General features: G+C 44.6%; 1 protein-coding gene across 1 annotated transcript in view; it reads right to left on the bottom strand.

Moving 5' to 3' along the window:
- LOC126642263 (uncharacterized) overlaps nt 1-17,106 on the bottom strand; it is a 29,511-nt gene extending 12,405 nt beyond the window's left edge. Inside the window, exons 1-5 of the mRNA XM_050319676.1 lie at nt 16,908-17,106; nt 15,996-16,243; nt 15,755-15,825; nt 15,432-15,526; nt 14,879-15,254 (exon numbers count right to left, since the gene is read on the bottom strand). Coding sequence (XP_050175633.1) covers nt 14,879-15,254; nt 15,432-15,526; nt 15,755-15,825; nt 15,996-16,243; nt 16,908-17,106 — 989 coding nt within the window. The remainder of the gene's footprint in view (nt 1-14,878; nt 15,255-15,431; nt 15,527-15,754; nt 15,826-15,995; nt 16,244-16,907) is intronic.
- Nucleotides 17,107-17,821: the final 715 nt, after the last annotated feature.

The raw sequence follows: 17,821 nt of genomic DNA, 5'->3' as shown, positions 1-17,821 counted from the left end.
GCTGAACAGACCAAGTGACCTCAGCTCCTCAGCTACTCCTCATACAGCTTCCCCTCAAGGCCCTTCACCATCTTTGTTGCCCTCCTTTGGACGCTCTCTAATAGTTTAATATCTTTCTTATATTGTGGTGACCAAAACTGCAGACAATAATCAAGGTGAGGCCGCACCAGTGCAGAGCAGAGCAGGACAATCCCCTCCCTCAACCAACTGGTGATGCTTTGTCTAATGCACCCCAGGACACAGTTGGAGCTCCTGGTTGCCAGGGCACACCGCTGACTCATATTTAACTTTCTGTCGAGCAGGATCCCCAGGTCCCTTTCCACGGTACTGCTTTCCAGCATCTCATTCCTCAGTCTATATGAACATCCAGGGTTGCCCTGTCCCAGATGCAGAATCCGACACTTTCCCTTGTTGAACTTCATGTGGTTGGTTAACACGGTTTGGGATTTCAGGGTCTTCTCTGGACCAGTGGGTTCACAGCTGAGCTGCAGTTTCTCTCACTGTGCCCAGTGGTGTATCGGTTGAGCTCAGGAGTCAAATCACACAGAGACACCAGTTGTGGGTGCTAAAGCTGATCTAACTTTATTTTACAAAATGGAGGGGTTTTATATGCAGATAAGGAAGGTTCTGGAAAAAGGGGATAGGTATATATAAACTTGGACAGGGCATTGGATAGGATTTAAGATTGATATACTTAATAGGGGGGATACATGCATCTTCAGAAAACTACTAGGTTCTTAATTGGGAAAACTAACTGCCTCTGACTGGACTTTGGCCAATCAGAGAAACCTGCTCTCTCCTACAAGAGAGAAAGCTCACAATCTAACAGTCCGTATGTCTGATGCTGTCTAGCCTATGTTGCCAGAAGTCATTTCTTTCCACCTTCTAAACTCTTCATCCTCATCCAGATTACCCCCAACAGTTGGTGATTGCCCAGTCCTCTAATTTGTTGAGGTCTCTCTGCAGGGAGTCCCTGCCTTCAAGGGCATCAACAGCTCCTCCCGGTTTTGTGTTGTCTGCAAACTTGCTTAGCATCCCTTCCATTCCTGCGTCCAAGTCATTCTTGAAGATGTTGAAGAGCACAGGGCCCAAGATAAAGCCCTGTGGAACCCCACTAGTGACAGGTCACCAGTCTGATGTAACCACTCACTATAACCACCTGAACCTGACCCATGAGCCAAGTGCTCACCCACTGCATGATGTGTTTATCCATCTGTGTGCTGGACATTTTGTCCAGAAGGATCCTCTGAGACACAGTATCAAAAGCTTTACTGAAATCCAAAAAGATTGCATCGACTGGCTTCCTTTGATCAAGTAGGTGGGTTAACTTGTCATAAAAGCAAATCAGGTTTGATAAGCAGGACTTTCTTCTCATGAAGCAGAGATGGCTGTGACTGATGACAATGCTATCTTTCAGAGGATTTCAGTCCTTCCCAGAATAATCTTCTCCATAACTTTACCAGGTACTGAAGTGAGACTGACAGGCCTGTAGTTTCCTGGGTCATCCTTCTTGCCCTTCTTGAAAATTGGGACAATGTTTGCCAGTTTCCAGTCATCTGGGACCTCTCCATATTCCCAAGACTGCTCAAAAATCAAGAGACACTCTGCGATGACATCAGCCAGCTCTTGGAGGATTCTTGGATGAATCCCATCAAGCCTCATAGATTTGTAGGGATCCAGCTTGAGCAGCAGATCCCACACAAGTTCAGGGTCAACTGGGAGTTGATTCTCGCAGTCATGGTCCTCCAGCTCAGGGCACTGAGACCCCCTTGGTCCATCATCTGTGTTGAAGACAAAGAAAGCGTAAAACATCTCTGCCTTGTCTCTGTCCCTGTTTGAGAGGTTACCATTCTCATCCTGTAATGGGCCAATGATATTTCTATACTGTGTAATGCCATTAATACATGCTTCCCATGTAACTTGACCTTGCTTCCACTGGGCATACACATGCCTTTTTTGCCTTATTTCCAAGAGAAGATCCCTGCTCAACCAAGCTGGTCTTTTGCCTCGCCTGCTTGACTTCTGACACTTGGGAATTGCCTGCTCCTGTGCCCTTAGGAAATGATGTTTAAAAAGTGACCCCAGCACCCACAAAAAACATTTTCCCTGGGGACTTTACTCACTAATTCCCCGAGCAGCCTGAAGTCTGCTCTCCTCATGTCCAGAGCTGAGGTTTTGCTGGCACTTTTACTCCTGTTGACAGAGATTTTAAACTCCATCGCCTCATGGTCGCTGTGGCAAAGACAGCCACCAATCACCACTTCACTCACAAGATCCACTCTGTTGACAAGCAGCAGATCAAGGAGGGTACCTTTCTGACTCAACTCCCTTAGGACCTGTTCCATAAAGCTGTCATCCAGGTTTTTTAGGAATCTTCTGGCCCTGGTTGTATCAGCTGTGTGATGCTCCCAGTTAATTTCTGGCAAGTTGAAATCCCCCATAAGGACAATGGCAGTTGATTTGGAAGTGTCCTTTAGATCCCCAAAGAATAATTCATCGGTGTCATCATCCTGGATGGGAGGTCTATAGTAGACTCCCACGATGACATTCCCATTATTTGTTTGCCCCTTGATTCTTATCTAGAGGCTCTCAACTGTGCCATTGCCAACTGTGAGCTCCATACATTCTAACCCTTCTATTACATACAGTGCCACTCCTCCGCCTCTTCTGCCCTGCCTATACCTCCTGAAGAGCCTGTAACCATCCAACAGGGCACTCCAGTCACAAGTCTCATCCCTCCAGGTTTCACTTATGCCAGTGATTTCAAATCTTTGGGACTGGGCCAAAGCTTTGAGCTCCTCTTGTTTGTTCCTAATGCTGTGTGCATTGGTGTAGAAACATTTCATGTGTGGTACATTGTAGCCAATACCTTGTGAAGCAGATTAAGGCATCCCATTATTGCTCATTTCCTCAAGTTTTGGCACACTATCCCATCCCTCATCACTGGTGAACCTGATTTTGTCCCTTTCCCCCTTGCAAGCTAGTTTAAAGCTCTGTCAACAAGTCCCACTAGCTCCTGTGTGAGAACTCTTTTTCCTCTCTGAGATAGGTGCATCCCACTAGGTGTCAGTAGACCAGGTGTTGAGTAGATCATCCCATGGTCAAAAACCCCAATTTTTTTCTGATTACACCAATCTCAGAGCCACACATTGACCTGATGGATCTGCCTATTCATATCAATATTATTCCTTGTTACCAGAAGGATTAAGGAAATCACTACCTGTTGTCTTGATCCCTCTACCAATCGTCCCAGGCCCCTGAAGTGTCTTTTGTTTGCCCTCAGACTTCTCTTGGTTATTTTTTTGCTGCCAGTTTGAACAACCAATAGCAGATAGTAATCAGAGGGCCTTACTAGACTGGGGAGTTTTCCAGTAACGTCCCTTACCCAAGCCCCTGGGAGACAGCAGACTTCCCTGTTAGTTGGGTCCAGTCTGCATATCAGACCTTCCGTTCCCCTTAGAAGGGAGTCTCCTATTACAACTACCCTTCTTTTTCTCTTAACAGAGGAGGTCTTGATGTGGGGTACAGGTGGTGTTGTTTTAGGAGGTCACACTACCCCAGAAGGACCTTTGCCCACCTCATCATTTGTCTGGCCTTCTAGTTCCAGAGCCTTATACCTGTTGTAGAAGGTGCCGGTCCTACCTGTCAAATTCTGAGAAGGAGGAGGAACCTTCCTCCTGGTACACGCAGTGACCACCTTCCATCCTTCATCTTTAACAGACCCCTGAGCAATAGACCTTTGAGTAATTATCTTATAGGGTTCTGAGTTCACCTGCTTCTCCACTGCAGTGGAGGGTTGAGACTCCTGAGAGTCTTGAGACTGTAGCGTTTCTGAAAATAATTGGTCTCTCTTTTGCCCATTCACTTGAATACTATGTAGCTTGTTCACTTCTTCCTGTAGCTCCTTCACCTGGCAACACAGCTCTTCAACCGCAGCACACCTTCTGCAAAATAGCTGTTTGTCAGCCCCAGCCTTGCAAAGAGGCATCAGGCACTCCTGGCAACCTGTGACTTGGAGAGCTGCATCTACTATCAGCAGGTCTGGCTGGCTGGAGGTCTCTGACATGGCTGGTACAGTAACTCCTTCAGCGACAGGGGATCGAGTTTTATGGCACGTCAACACCATAACTGAGGAAGCTTAAACTAGTATGTTAATAAGACTGGAGCTGAAAGAATCTGTTTGTTCTTCCTTACTACCTACTGAACCTGTTTACTGCCTTTATTGGCTGCTCCTGGGTGGTTAGAGAGGAGCCTTTCCTGCTCGCCCTTCCTGCGCAAACTGCCATCTCATGCCCTCACTGACATGCCACTCTCCTGTTGGCTGCGCTCCAGGTCGCTCATGCTCCCTGGAGCCATTTAAATGCCCCTTGGTCGCTCCTGGTTCTGCCCCCTCCCCACCTGGTTGGCTGCTGAGGGCTTCTGGGTCGTGGAGATGCTGCTTGGATTTTCCCAGACTCAGGAACCCCTATGTACAGCTGACTCTAACCCCCTGGACTTCTCCTCACTCACGGCTTCCCGAGCCTCAGTGACTGATATTTGTCTCTGATACTCTTCTTTGTCCTGCTTGCCTCCACAGCCTTAAGATCCTATTCATTTTGGCATGCTCTGATTAGTGTTTTTACATATATACATATATACATATATACACACATATAAATACACCTCTAAGATACTAAACATGAAGTGTTAAACATACTACACAGACAAGACTGACCTATTTTTTCAGATTTCTTTAAACAACAAAAAGGACACACAAAATTCAAAATAAAGTTGGTCACTAATTCAGTTAACATACTTTGAGCACAACAGGAAAACAGGCTCTGCCCTCAATATCTTCTATTAAGAACCCTGTTCTTGCAACCCTCCTTGGCCCTCACCACATCACCAGGCACAGAAAATGCAAAAGCGCTCAGAAGACAAGAATTGTCTTGTGACTCATCCCCTCTTCAGATGCCTAACATCTGGTACCAAAGGCTTTAACATATTATCCTAAAATTCATGAGATTGATGGAACAAATTATTTTGGTAGATCAGTGCTAACTTCACTGCATGACAGGTACTTTAAACTGAAATCAGATGGGTCTTACTAGATATGCTCAATGTCCAGATCAACAGCAAAAACTCACATTGTGCTTTCTCACAAATCAGAGAAAGCAAAAACTGAAACATAAAAACATAAGCACTTTCTTCAGAGAAAGAACATGACAGGGTGCACAGAACTCTGCAATAAAATTCAACTAAGATGTGAGCCATAATGACACCTGTAGCTAAGGCATTTCATCTTGCCGTCCAAGTAGTATCTCAACAATTGCTTGTTGTTGCCATACTGAACCTCAGCTAGAAGTCTGTTTCTTGACTTCACAAAACAGCTTGTAGTTTAGCACTGCTATTTTCTGTGGGTCCCAAGAAGGTAAAGGCACCCCTGGGGAAAGAGGAGGGGACAAAAGGAGAAGGGAGGCGGGAAAGAAGGGACCCAGCAGCCATCTCCTTTCCAGGGACCCAGATGAGGAGGAAAGCTCCAACAGGACATGATTTTCAATCTACTGTAACTTCCAGAATGCAAACCTATTCCCATCCAGTGTGTTTTCCTTGTCAGGTTTCATAGACACCCTCAAATTAGTTCATAGACTCTTTGAGATATAAAGTTCAATAGTTTCCCTTGCAAAACAATTTTCAGCCTGAGAGAAGGGCTGTTGCTGCCACTGGCAAATGACTAATTAGACCAACTGATGCTGACTGATACTGAACAAGGTGAGAATTAAGCCAAATTGGATGGGGCTACTTAGGTCCTGTTGCTGAGGCATAGATGGGGAGAAATAGTAGCCTGCAAACACATGAAGACTGATGTTAATCATGCTGTTTGGTGGGATACAAGGGTCATAAGACACAAGTGGTAGAAGTACCACCCACAGTAGCACATTCAAACAATTGACAGACTGAAAATCCCTGCTTTGTCCTGACGTGAAAGCATGACACTGTCCAAAAATCAACACCCTCTCTTCTAAAGCTGAGTTAGATCAATTTAGTTGCTGTAATGAAATCCTTCAGCAGCATCAACAAGTGTGACTGTACAGCTGGCACAGCAAGAAGGAACCAAGATCTGAGGGTTGGCCCTAGGACTAGTGCTGTATTTCACAGGTATATGGCAACAGAGACAAAGCTGAGGCATTTGACAATAGAGACAGATGAGGATTTTGGAACCTAAAAAGGAATAGAAGGCAGACAAAATCATAGAATCAATGATGAAGTGTTTCCAGTGAGATAAATCAACAATTATATGGTAAATAATGATACTATTTTTAAAATAGCATTTTTAGATGTTTAACTGATGTTTTTCAGATCATCCTTGACTTTGAAAGAAAACACTCAACTAATACTAGTCATAATTTTACTGTTCTAAAGACTAGATCCCTCAGCAGCTTTTTCACAACAGAAAAAAAACAATGAATACACATCTTCCTTGTTTGTTATACGACACTTGGGATTTGTCTCTAAGATATTTCTGTAGCAAAATATGGTTTCCTCACTTGGCACCACAACCTTTAGCACACCCTCCTTGTAATGCTTCTTATTACCTTGCTTTCATTACCTTCTTTATTGGTGATGCCTCAGAGCTTTTTTTTGATTTTTTAACTTCTATAGATTTTAGAAGTAGTTGTGTAATAAATGTAGATTTTAATGTAGCTGTAATATATCCCTTACCCTTTATCAATCCCTCTAAATACCATTCGTGTGTTTAGTCTTCTTTTCAAGGTAGAATTGTAGGAAGACACCCTAAGACCTGGACCAGAAGATATCACATAGACACAGCAATCTTCAAGCCCAGAACTTTGGAGGAACTCCAAGGACTGTACATGCTTTGAAGAAGATGAAGATGAGGAAACACAAACCCCTTATTTAACATTAACAAGTTGTCAGTTAATAGTCAGTTTTGAGAGCTTTTACACTTCACCCTCACAAATAAGCACTTTTAAATAAATGATAAGCACAACCTGCACTTTGACTGCAGACAGCACAAAGCTGAAGTCATGCCTTCACCAGCACCAGTGGAAGTATCAGAACTTACATATGGAGTGAGTGGAATAAACGCTGAATAAACATGCATTTCATCACTATCACTATCAACTAATCTTTAGACAAATCACAATCCCTTCAAGACTGCTACAACTGCATGCTAAGTTTCAAACAGAATCATTGGTCCACATCACAAGATGTGAATTTAATTATTTCATTTGCATCAAGGAACTGAATTAGTCTCCTAGAAAGGTAATCAAATTAATTTTATATTTATAAGTAACAAATCAATTTGAAACATCCCACTGAGCACTGCAGGAACTATAACACCTATTTAATTCACTTTAAGTATGCTATTACCATACCAGCAAGTTCCTTCCTTTTGATAACTTACAGCCTAGTAAACATTACTGAATTTTGGAAGCAGTGGTTGCCTCTATATTGAGTTATAACTGGAAGTGACAGATCTCTGTTTCCTTGATTGTTCACACAACATATATGCCAAACAGGTTCTGAGATTCCTCTTAAGACTGGACACCCAAATCCTGTCCCTGATGGGCCTCTGGAGCAGTTTGCTTGTCAGATCACTCAAGGCATTCCTAGGACATCTCCAAATCTCATTTCCTCCAACAACTTCCCACCATAATGGTGAGATTCACAGCAAGCACACAGGGCACAATCCATTTTTGAATATACTAGTATGACCATACACTGTGCCTGGAACAAATGGTGCCCTGCACAGCCTGCTACATAGGCTGATGTGGGAATAGTTACACAAGTCTGTGCAGTAAATGTCAGCCAAGGGATTGTGCCAAGTACTGTGCCATGGGGACAGGCCTCAACTGCTGGAGAGGAATGGACATACCTAGACTAGACTATCTCACTGATGAGCAGCTCATAGAAAGAATGACCATGCTGAAAGCAGAATGGCTGCATCAGTACTAGCCTTGGGTATTGGTATCCAAATAACAAAGAAACACTTCTTCACTGACAGCTCATGCCCTTGCTTTGAATGCACTGGTGGAGGCTGGAAAAGACAAAGTATCCTGTTAGTTTTACTGGAAATACATTATCAAGTAGTTTGCAAAGGATACTTTAAAATATAGTTTATACCTCAGAAAGGCACCTATAATTACTGTAGTTCCAACCCCAGGATAGCAGATAGTTATCAGGACTTTACCCCAATGGAAGTTAGTTTACTTGTTGGGAGTGCCATCAAACAGCACATACAGGACAACCAAGGGATTAGACAGCACAGATTTAGGAAAGACAGTTCCTGCCTGACCAACCTGATCTCCTTTTACGACTAGGTGACCCAGCTAGTTGATGAGGGAAAGGCTGTGGATGTTGTCTACCTGGAGTTCAGCAAAGCCATTGAGGTGTCCCATAGCATATTCCTGGAAAAGCTGGCAGCCCGCAGTTTGGACAGGTGCAATCTTCACTGGGTTAAGAACTGGCTGAATGGCTGGGCCCGGAGAGTAATAGTGAAAGGTATTGCATCCAGTTGGTGTCTGGTCACTAGTGGTGATCTGGACAGGCTGGATAGATGGGCCAAGACCAATGGTATGAGGTTCAACAAGACCAAGTGCCAGGTCCTACACTTTGGCCACAATAACCCCATGCAGCACTCTAGAATGGTGGAAGAGTGTTTGGAAAGTGGTCCAGTGAAAAAGAACCTGGGGATGCTGGTCAACAACTTGCTAAACATGAGCCAGCACTGTGCCCATATGGCCAAGAAGGTCAATGGCATCCTGGTTTGTATCAAAACTAGTGTGGTCAGCAGGACCAGGGAAGTGATTGTTCCCCTGTGCTTGGCACTGGTGAGGCTGCACCTCGAGTCCAGGTCTGGGCCCCTCAATTCAGGAAGGACATTGAGGTGCTGGAGCATGTCCAGAGAAGGGTAACAAAGCTGGTGAAGCATCTAGAGGGTAAGTCCTATGAGGAGCAGCTGAGGGAGTTGGTGTTAATTAGCCTGGAGAAAAGGAGCCTCAGGGATGACCTTATCACTCTCTACAATTACCTGAAATCAGGTTAAAGTAAGGTGGGGGTCATTCTCTTCTCTCAGGCAACTATTGACAGGACAAGTGGACATAGCCTCAGGCTGCAGGAGGGGAGGTTCAGGTTGGACATTAGGAGGAATTTCTTCACAGAAAAGATTGTTAAGCATTGGAATAGATTGCCCAGGGAGGTGGTGGAGTCACCATCCCTGGAAATGCTTAAGACTGGACTTGGCACTTAGTACCATGGTCTAGTTGACATGGTGGTGTTCTGTCAAAAGTTGGACTTGACAATCTCAGAAGTCTTTTCCAACCTAATTGATTCAGTGATTTTGTGAGTTTAAGTACAATTACAGGAATCATCCGATCTCAGGAAACTGCCTAGCATTTTGACAAACTAAGCAACAAAATGCACACCTTACAGTTTGTGCATAAGTGTTGGTTCAGGTGCCTGTGTGACAGATAAAATTGGAATTTTCTTATTTCATGCAAAATGGGAATTGCCTACATTAAAGGCCTATATTTCATAGTTCAATAAAAATATTCCAGCAATAAATACATGCTACTACAGTTAGGAAACATCTGATCAAAGGCCAGGAACCAGTGCTTTTTAAGGCCTAGTTAGTTATTTCAGTATGACTTCCTTTTATGAACAGGAATTATTTTCCTTACATGGTACTTGAATGAACTGGTGTGACAGAGTGCCCCTGCCCCCTGCCAACCTGACCTTTATTTCCTGTAGCTGCTCAAATGATAACCATCAGTGGCAATCGGGTCATGTTGGGAGGAATGGATTAAAAGGGTGTTCTGATTCTGGCCAGGATAGGGTTAATTTTTTTTTGCAGTAGCTGGGAGGGGACGTGGCTAGGACCTGGAGGTTATTCTATACCACCTCACATCATTGCCAGGGCAGGGGAAAAGGACTCTTTTCTGAGGAGAAAGGGTTCCTTCTGGTTGAGAAAAATGGCAGAGGCAGCAGTCCAGTGTTGTTTATTGTGAGGGCTCTGTGGTGAGCATTTTTGCATGTGAATCACTCTCTTTTTTGTATGCTTTTGTTATTAATATTTTTGTTGTTACTGTTCATTTTCTTATCTGCTGTTTCCAGTAAATTGTTCTTATCTCAACCTGTGATCTTTGCCTTTTGTGCCTCCAATGGGGGGAGAAACAGGGAGCAGCACATGGGGAGTTTTAGTGGGAGTACTAAATTGGAGAATATGAGGAAGACTGTTGAGAAGGACTGTAAATACACTCTAGTGACCTTGCAGCTGGGAATAATCCTTGATAAACCTGTGTGAACAGCAGCCAGTGATCCTCTAGCATGGACTGAGTTCAACAGTGTCTGTAGGGATAGGCTCTTTTGGAAGAATTTGTAACAGGAAGCTAGAACTTGTTTCACTTAGGAAGCCCTTTTCCATTTCCTTTCTACATTTCAGAGAAAGTTGCAGGGAGAGCTGTGAGTGAGCCCTCTGTCTGGTATGCAGGAGAGATAACATTCAAAGACAAGTACAGGGCCTCCTCAGGCTGAAGAGGGTGGGGGAGGACAGAGAGAAGATAAAAGAGCCCTGAAAGAGAGCGGAATTTGCCTTTCCCCTGAGGCCAGGTGCTGTCTTGCAGCACTGAGAGGTTTTCATAAGTTTTTAGTGTCCTTGCCTCCAAAATAAACCTTTCTGAATCCTCTCAACTGCCTTGGCATTTTTGAGGAAATACCTGCATATATTTTACTTTACAGTGCCTGTAGCTCTGCTTATGTGCCTTGGCCCAGGTGTTGCTTCAGGAATCCCCTGGTTATCAAGGTAAGGGAAATAAATTTACTCTGTGGTTTAGACATGGGTTTGTGGCAAGGGTAATAAGACAAGCAAGAAGGTGAAACAGAAGGCAATCTTTACAAGATCTAAACTTGGGTCTTATCTGTAATAGTTGAGTTAGTGCAAGCAATTTGAAGATTACCACAAGCACTCAAGAGCAGCAGTATCCTGTAAATATAGGATTTAAGGATGTTACTGAGGAGCAGAAGAGAAGGACTCTTATTTTCATGCTAATTAAAGGCAGTACTTTGTAAGAAAAATTGGGAAAGTAGCAGATTATTTTCTGTTGTCTAAGAATTAAGCTCCAGAATTATATTAATTCTCAAATCCTGCCAATGATAAGTCAGTCACAGATGTTATAGAAAAGGTTCCTATAATGCCCTCCAATCCATTCCAATAATAGACATATTCTAGCTTTCATTCCAACCTGATTTTAAAAAATCATAATTAACGTGGACAAAAAGGGAGGATCTTTTTTTAAAAGCTGTATTTTATGTTTAAGGTCAGCAAATACCTAATTATCAGTAAAAATTATCTCAGATCTTGGATGACCCATTAAGATCTGTTGTAAGAGACATGGATAGCATTTGCATTCAGATGTGAGGTAACTAGGGACTTTAGCACTCACCTTTCACAGAAATCTCATCATAATGGATTATTACTTAACCAGGTGCTTGAGCACCTGTGCCTTTTTCCAGAAAACTTCACAAAGATCTTGGGAGTTTTACTATTGTGCATAATCAGACATGCTGCAATCTGAGCTGTGCAATGCTTCTGAAGAACCAGGACTCAAACCAGCAAGACACCACCTATTCCCAAGCACTGACAATCATTTCCTGGTAGGAACCCAATTCCTATCTATGTCTAGATGCAGAGCTCTGGATGTCTGAGTAGTAGGCTTGCTAAAGCAGAGAATCGTCCTATGTTTTGTAAAATAACAAGAACAAATATTGACATGGAAGGGACATACACTGTGATGTTGAAAAGGTACTTAAAAAACGGTATACAGAAGCTGAAAATAAGTTAAGCCAAGATAAAGCGACCCTGTTTAATTGCCAATTAACTCTTTTAGTCTCATACAAGCCAGTGAAAAATATAGCTAGTGCAAAAGCACAGGTCTCCCAGTTTCAAAGTCAATTGGCCAAGTAGCTGCTTAGGGCCCCAGTTACTGTATGCAATGATTTGACAACAGAGCTATATACTCTTCATACTCTATGAAACCATGAAATGGTAGCACACTCCACAGTAAGTCGTGTTGGAGAAAACACTGATTTCTCTAATATCACATAGTACATTATTTTAACTTTTTGTACAGACAAGTCAAGGCTAGCAGACAATTGGAAATGAACAGGCACAAAAAGTAGGTAGTGAAAGAACACAAAGATTATTTTACCAACACTTCACTGTAAAAATTTGACCATTTAAAAATTATTCTTCAGTTTTCAAAACTCACAGAAGATTTCATTACATGTCCTGTTACAAGAATAGCTTTGAGATTATCTATGGATCCAAGACTATAGCATACTGTTTACAGAATAAGTAATTTAAAAGCATTTTAAAAACCCAAACTCTGAAACTCTGTCAATATTACCTATTCTGGTTTTTACTATGAAAGACACTATGAAAGGGGGGGAAATGCCATTTCTCAACAAGCTGAGACTCAACTTAGTTAACAGTCTCAAAAAGAACTTTACAGACTTCAGTTTCAAAACTGAGCAGCAAACTTGGACAAGGATAACTGTGAGACTGGATTATTTATTTATTTTTAAAATACTTTCTGTCAAGTTAAACAGACACGTGTAGCAAAAGATAGATCTATCTCACCTGTACTGAGATTGATGACATTAATACTTCTACTGCAGCTCTGTGTAGATGCAAGAGACCAAGTATGTTGACTAAAGATCTATTTCTTAAGGATTTTTTAAAAAATCAAACTTCTGCAATTGTTTGTGCAATACTGACAAATTTTGTGTTTCTCAATATTAGCAATACAAAAATATATTTATGAACTATGACAGAACATACTGAAAACATTTACACAAAAATCAATGTGTTCCTGTTGAAGAATGCTATATTCAGTGTGGTCTGCACAAAAATATGGGTATATCACTCAACAGTGACTACTGATGCAACAGGCATGAGGGAGAACTATAACTCAAATTTTAACAGTCCAGTACATCTTGGTCTAGAAATAGTCTGAAATCCATGGACAATTGCATTTAGATACTAATACAAAATAATTACTGAAATAAGACCTCTGCTCTGAGCATTAGCAAATGTCTGACAACCATAGATTCACAGAGCTGGCTCTGGCCCTGGCTTGGATGCGCTCGCTCACTCTTAGAGAACAGAGACCTTATCACTAACGCATACCTACATTGCTGTTTTTGACCACCTTGTTAAAAGACAGTCTACAAAGGAATGCTATATTGCAATATCCCAGTGTATATTGTCTAAAGAGTCTTCAAAATATTTGCAAGTTTTGTCTTCTTGACCTTAACATGCCAAGATACTACTTAAGAGTCATGACACCAACTTTACATCCTTTCTCCAAATATTTTTTATAGTCCTTCAGTATTTAGAATTATTTCCACTCCCTCTACAGGGACTGTTCATTAAGAAGATACCATGCTAAGATGCTAGCAGTACTGGAGTTTATGAAATGGAGAAATTAAGGAATTTTTTTTTGTAAGTCAGGTTTTTGTTTTCAGAAGTGCTTGATTTAATTTGGTAAAATGTACAAAGTTTGTTCCTCTTCAGCAGTTTTCTGTATTTGTAATATGATACACTTAACTGACATATCTACAAACACAATACTGATTCTAAATAAATTACATGTTTTCCATTATTTGAATTTTAAAAAGCTACATAATTCTGTATCTGCTTAGCAATTTTAAGAATATATCCCCCAAACATTATAACATCATTTTAGCCTTTTGGCAGGTTTTTGAAACACTATCACTTTCTTGACTATGTAGACAGCTGCAAGTTTGGGCTTATTTTGTTTTTTTGGGGTTTTTTTCCCCAAATGTAAGGGAAAACAACAGGAAAATAAAAGCTAGCCTAAGAAGTCATTCCTTCCTATATCTTGTACAGTAAGCCCCAGTGTCTAGGGCAGAGCCAAGGATGCAGCTGTTATCACCCTACATGGAAGGAAGTTAATAAATTGGAGAATTCTGTGTCCTTGACAGCTTGAGGAAAGAGACTTTTAACTTCGACATTGCTATATCAATTTCACATTCAAATTCCTGAATGACCAAAATACAAAGGATATGAGTTATAACTTTGAACTATGTCATAGTCTTAGAAAACCAGCATTTTGTTAATGCATTAGAAGTCTGCCTCCACCTTGCAGTTAGTCAAATCATACTGGATTTCTGTTTCTTTTGAACATGGATGTTTCCATTCTATTAAGAGGTTATCAGGCAAGCACAAGGTTTATTTTTTCATCTCACTATGCAAATTACTAAGAATATAACTGTGGAAAGTTTTTACAGGTATCTATATCACTTTTGTAGATACTAAATTAGATGTGATCATGTTGATTTTATTCTTTCTAATTAAACCCTCAAGGGGATATCCCAATTCACTTGGGGGACCTGCTGTAAAGTAGGTTTCTTTAGAGCCTTCTTCATGTTATCGGGAAATTCACACCTTGTTTTACATCCTCTGAAGACTCCAGAAGAGTTAAAAACGAGCCTTCATTGCTCTTAAGTTTCACCTTATCACACTGAGCTTAAATCAGTCGTTTTCAGGACTGACCACCCCTAAAAGACATAAGGAAGGTCCTCACGGTGGGGACCTGAAAGCCAAGGTGGCTCTTCCAGCGATCCGATGTAGCTACGGCAGAGGCAAACCTCTGCAGATCACGATGCGCCCCGTTTTTCTTTCATCAGGTCATCGATCGCAGCAGTATTCCTGCTCCTTATTCACCGAGCCAGTAAAGCCACTCGCTTCCATGCACATTCAGCAGCGCCCGCTGAAGCAGCAACAGCTCTCGAGGGCATCCACTGCCACTCCCCCGCTTCGGCACCGCCCCGGTGTCCCCCGCGACATCCTTACCCCATGGCGGCCTGCAGCGCCGGACACTGGCGGTGCCACGTCCTTGGGGCGCTCCTCGCCGCAACGGTAACTCCGTCTCCCCGTGGCGGCTGCAGTCCTCTGGTCGCTGCGCCGCAGGCTCTTAGCTGCCGGGCCGAGCGGAGCCGCCTGCGCGCTAGGGAGCACCCGCCACGGGCCAGGCTCTCATGGCTGTCGGTCTCTCCGAGAGCCCGTAGGCAGCGGCTGCGGTCCTCGGGCGGGCAGCAGCCGCGGCTCCGAGGGCAGACGGTCCCCTCCTGCGGACGGACGGGGAGACGCTCGCCTTCTCCTCGAGGGGCTGAAGGCGGCTGCGGCGCTTCTCGCCAGGAGGTGAGTGGTCGCCGACGGCTCCGTGCGACTCAGAGGCAGAGCAGGATGGGGCGGGCTGTTCGTGCAGGGTTCCAAGCCGCCGCTCCCCTTAGCATCCCAGCCAGCAGCGTGGCGGGCACCAACGCATTCTCCCGAAGAGACAGAGAGAGCCACAGCACCAGCGCTGACATCAGGCTCCCAACGTGCGGCGGAGAGTGGCGGCCACCGTGCTCCCCCGATCCGCCCACCTCCGGCAGTAGAGATGCGGAGCCCTGCTCCGCCTTCCCGCGGCAGCAGGCCCGCTCCTCGCCGTCACGCCTTCTGCGGCGAGCGGGCGGGCATTGTCCTGGGGCGCAGTGGGTCGGTCACTGCCAGTGGGAGGGGCCACCCAGCCCCCGTTCCTCTGCGGCGGAGCCCTGGGTTCAGCCCCACCGGTGGGACGAAGGGAAGGAGTCAGCGAGCTCCGTGTCAGGTGGTGCCCGCCTGCTCCAGCGCCTTCGAGCCGCTGCCGCTACCTCTGCCTCTTCCCACTCGCATCCGCCGCCTCACGCCTCCGCCTGCCTGTACCCTCGTGATGGGTAGGGGCAGTCGCCACGCCCGTAGCCCACGACTGCGTCCCGCTACCCCAAAGGGAAGGCCAGGGCGCAACAGTCCGCCGCCACAAGCAGCCAGCTCACGACAGCATCTGCTCACTCTGTCTCCATCGTCCACCTGGGGAGCTTAAACTAGCATATCTCACTGCACTCCCCTACGCACTGACGTCAAGCACCGCTCCCAGTGCTGACGTTACCGGAGTGCGGGGGATGATGTCAGAGTGGTCTACGCCGCCGGAAGAGCTTCTATAATAGAGAATGGCGGCGGAGGGCAGGGCTCGGAAGCCACCCCGGCATGGCTGCCTCCGTGCCACCTCTCCGGAGTGCCGGCGGCACCCGGACCGCCTCCTCTCGCCCCCTGCAGAGCCGTCTCTACGGCAACGCCGCGTGTTTCCGATGCTGGGCCCCACGCCCGCCCCGGGTGCCGCGGAAGCAGCGATGCGTCCTGTGGATCAGCAGAAGGAGTCGGGTGTGAGCTCCTGCGCCCAAGAGCCACGTGTGAAGATGGCGTGGCTGTGGGAACTTTCTAGCCCTCTGCCATCGGCGTGGGAATGGCAGGGTGCTTGACTCCAAAGACGGTTCCGTGTCTGAAACACATGCCTGCATATCCCTGCTTTGCAAACGCTTCAAACCCGACAGCATTACTGGCTAATCAAGAAAGAAACAGTAGATTCCAGCACATCCATGCTAGTAGTATTTCAAAGAAACAGCCAGCACCATGAGCTTGACAGATCCTACTATTTTTGTGTCACTCCTTTAATGGGACCATGCAAACAGATAGCATGTGTTACTGCTTCTAATTCAACAGAGTACTCCGAGCTCCAGCACTATCTACTACCTTGCTGGTCACTTATCTCATCTTAGGTTCAGCAAATATTTCCATTAATTCTCCACGTTTTCATGAATTTATAAATATTAGGTGTTATAGTCAAATGACCAGATATAAATTTTTTTTTTTAAAATATATTGTAGAAATTTATTGAAGGCAAATAAGCAAAACAGCGCGCTGGAAGACCCGGGGAAACTCCTGTTCCACCAACGGTCTTCCCGCCAAAAAACGTGTAATGATCTTTTATATGTGCCACTATTCCCTCCCCTTTAGGCGGCACCTGGATGCCGGGTGGCAGGTCCCAGATGGAGGTAGTCCTCAGATGGCAGCGGCTGCTCTCGAAGCGGGGCGAGTGGCTCCTCGCTCGGACCGGCTCCTCCCTCGGGCAGCTTGCTGCCACGGCTGCTCTGCCACTTCTCGCTCGGCTGCAACAGGCTGTGCCGGGGGCTGTGCCGCTCGGCTATGCCCCTTTTATCCATATCTTTATAATAATGGCCAGTCTTCGTGAGCAAAGATCCGGGGAAGGTCTTTACACCTTCCAGCCTGCGCATTGGATTTTTTAGGTGAGACACAGTGTGCGCGGAACTGAGCCCACCCTTTAATCCTAAGGTTCATCTGCCGGGGCCAAGCGAGCTTGGACGGTGGCAGCGAGGTCCTCAGGACGTAGATGGGTTGCCTTTAAGGCTAACGAGCTCCATCTGGCCCGGGGAGTGGCCCAGACCGGGAATCGAACCCGGGTCTCAGTGGTGACAGCGCCGCGCCCTTACCACTAGACCACCAGGGGCTCCAACATTGTGGTTTGACATTTGTAATTCAAACTAACCACTAACACTAACATTGCAAAGATAATTTGATTAGCAAATTATTTATCTTTGCCTTTATTAACTATTTCAATTCCCCCCTTCTTCTATTTATCAGTAATTTGCTTATCAAATTTTATTATAACTTTTCAGACTACATATAAGATAATTAACAACATTACTGGGGCCTGTTATAGCAGTAACTGAGGGAATTGATTTTTAGAAGCAACAATTTTATTTTTTTTTTTAATACAATACATAATTCTTATCATTGTAACTGAAAAACCAGGGGGGGTCCTGCTGACATAGAACTTTAATACCTGGAACTTTATTTACTTCGTAAACAGTAATCTAATTTTCAGTCTTATTGTGGTGGTATAGGTTATTGGTAAGT

Source organism: Myiozetetes cayanensis, unplaced genomic scaffold (genome assembly GCF_022539395.1).
Source record: "Myiozetetes cayanensis isolate MyiCay16 unplaced genomic scaffold, myiCay2020 scf227, whole genome shotgun sequence".
Lineage (NCBI taxonomy): Eukaryota > Metazoa > Chordata > Aves > Passeriformes > Tyrannidae > Myiozetetes > Myiozetetes cayanensis.
This window is presented reverse-complemented; position numbering and strand designations above follow the sequence as displayed.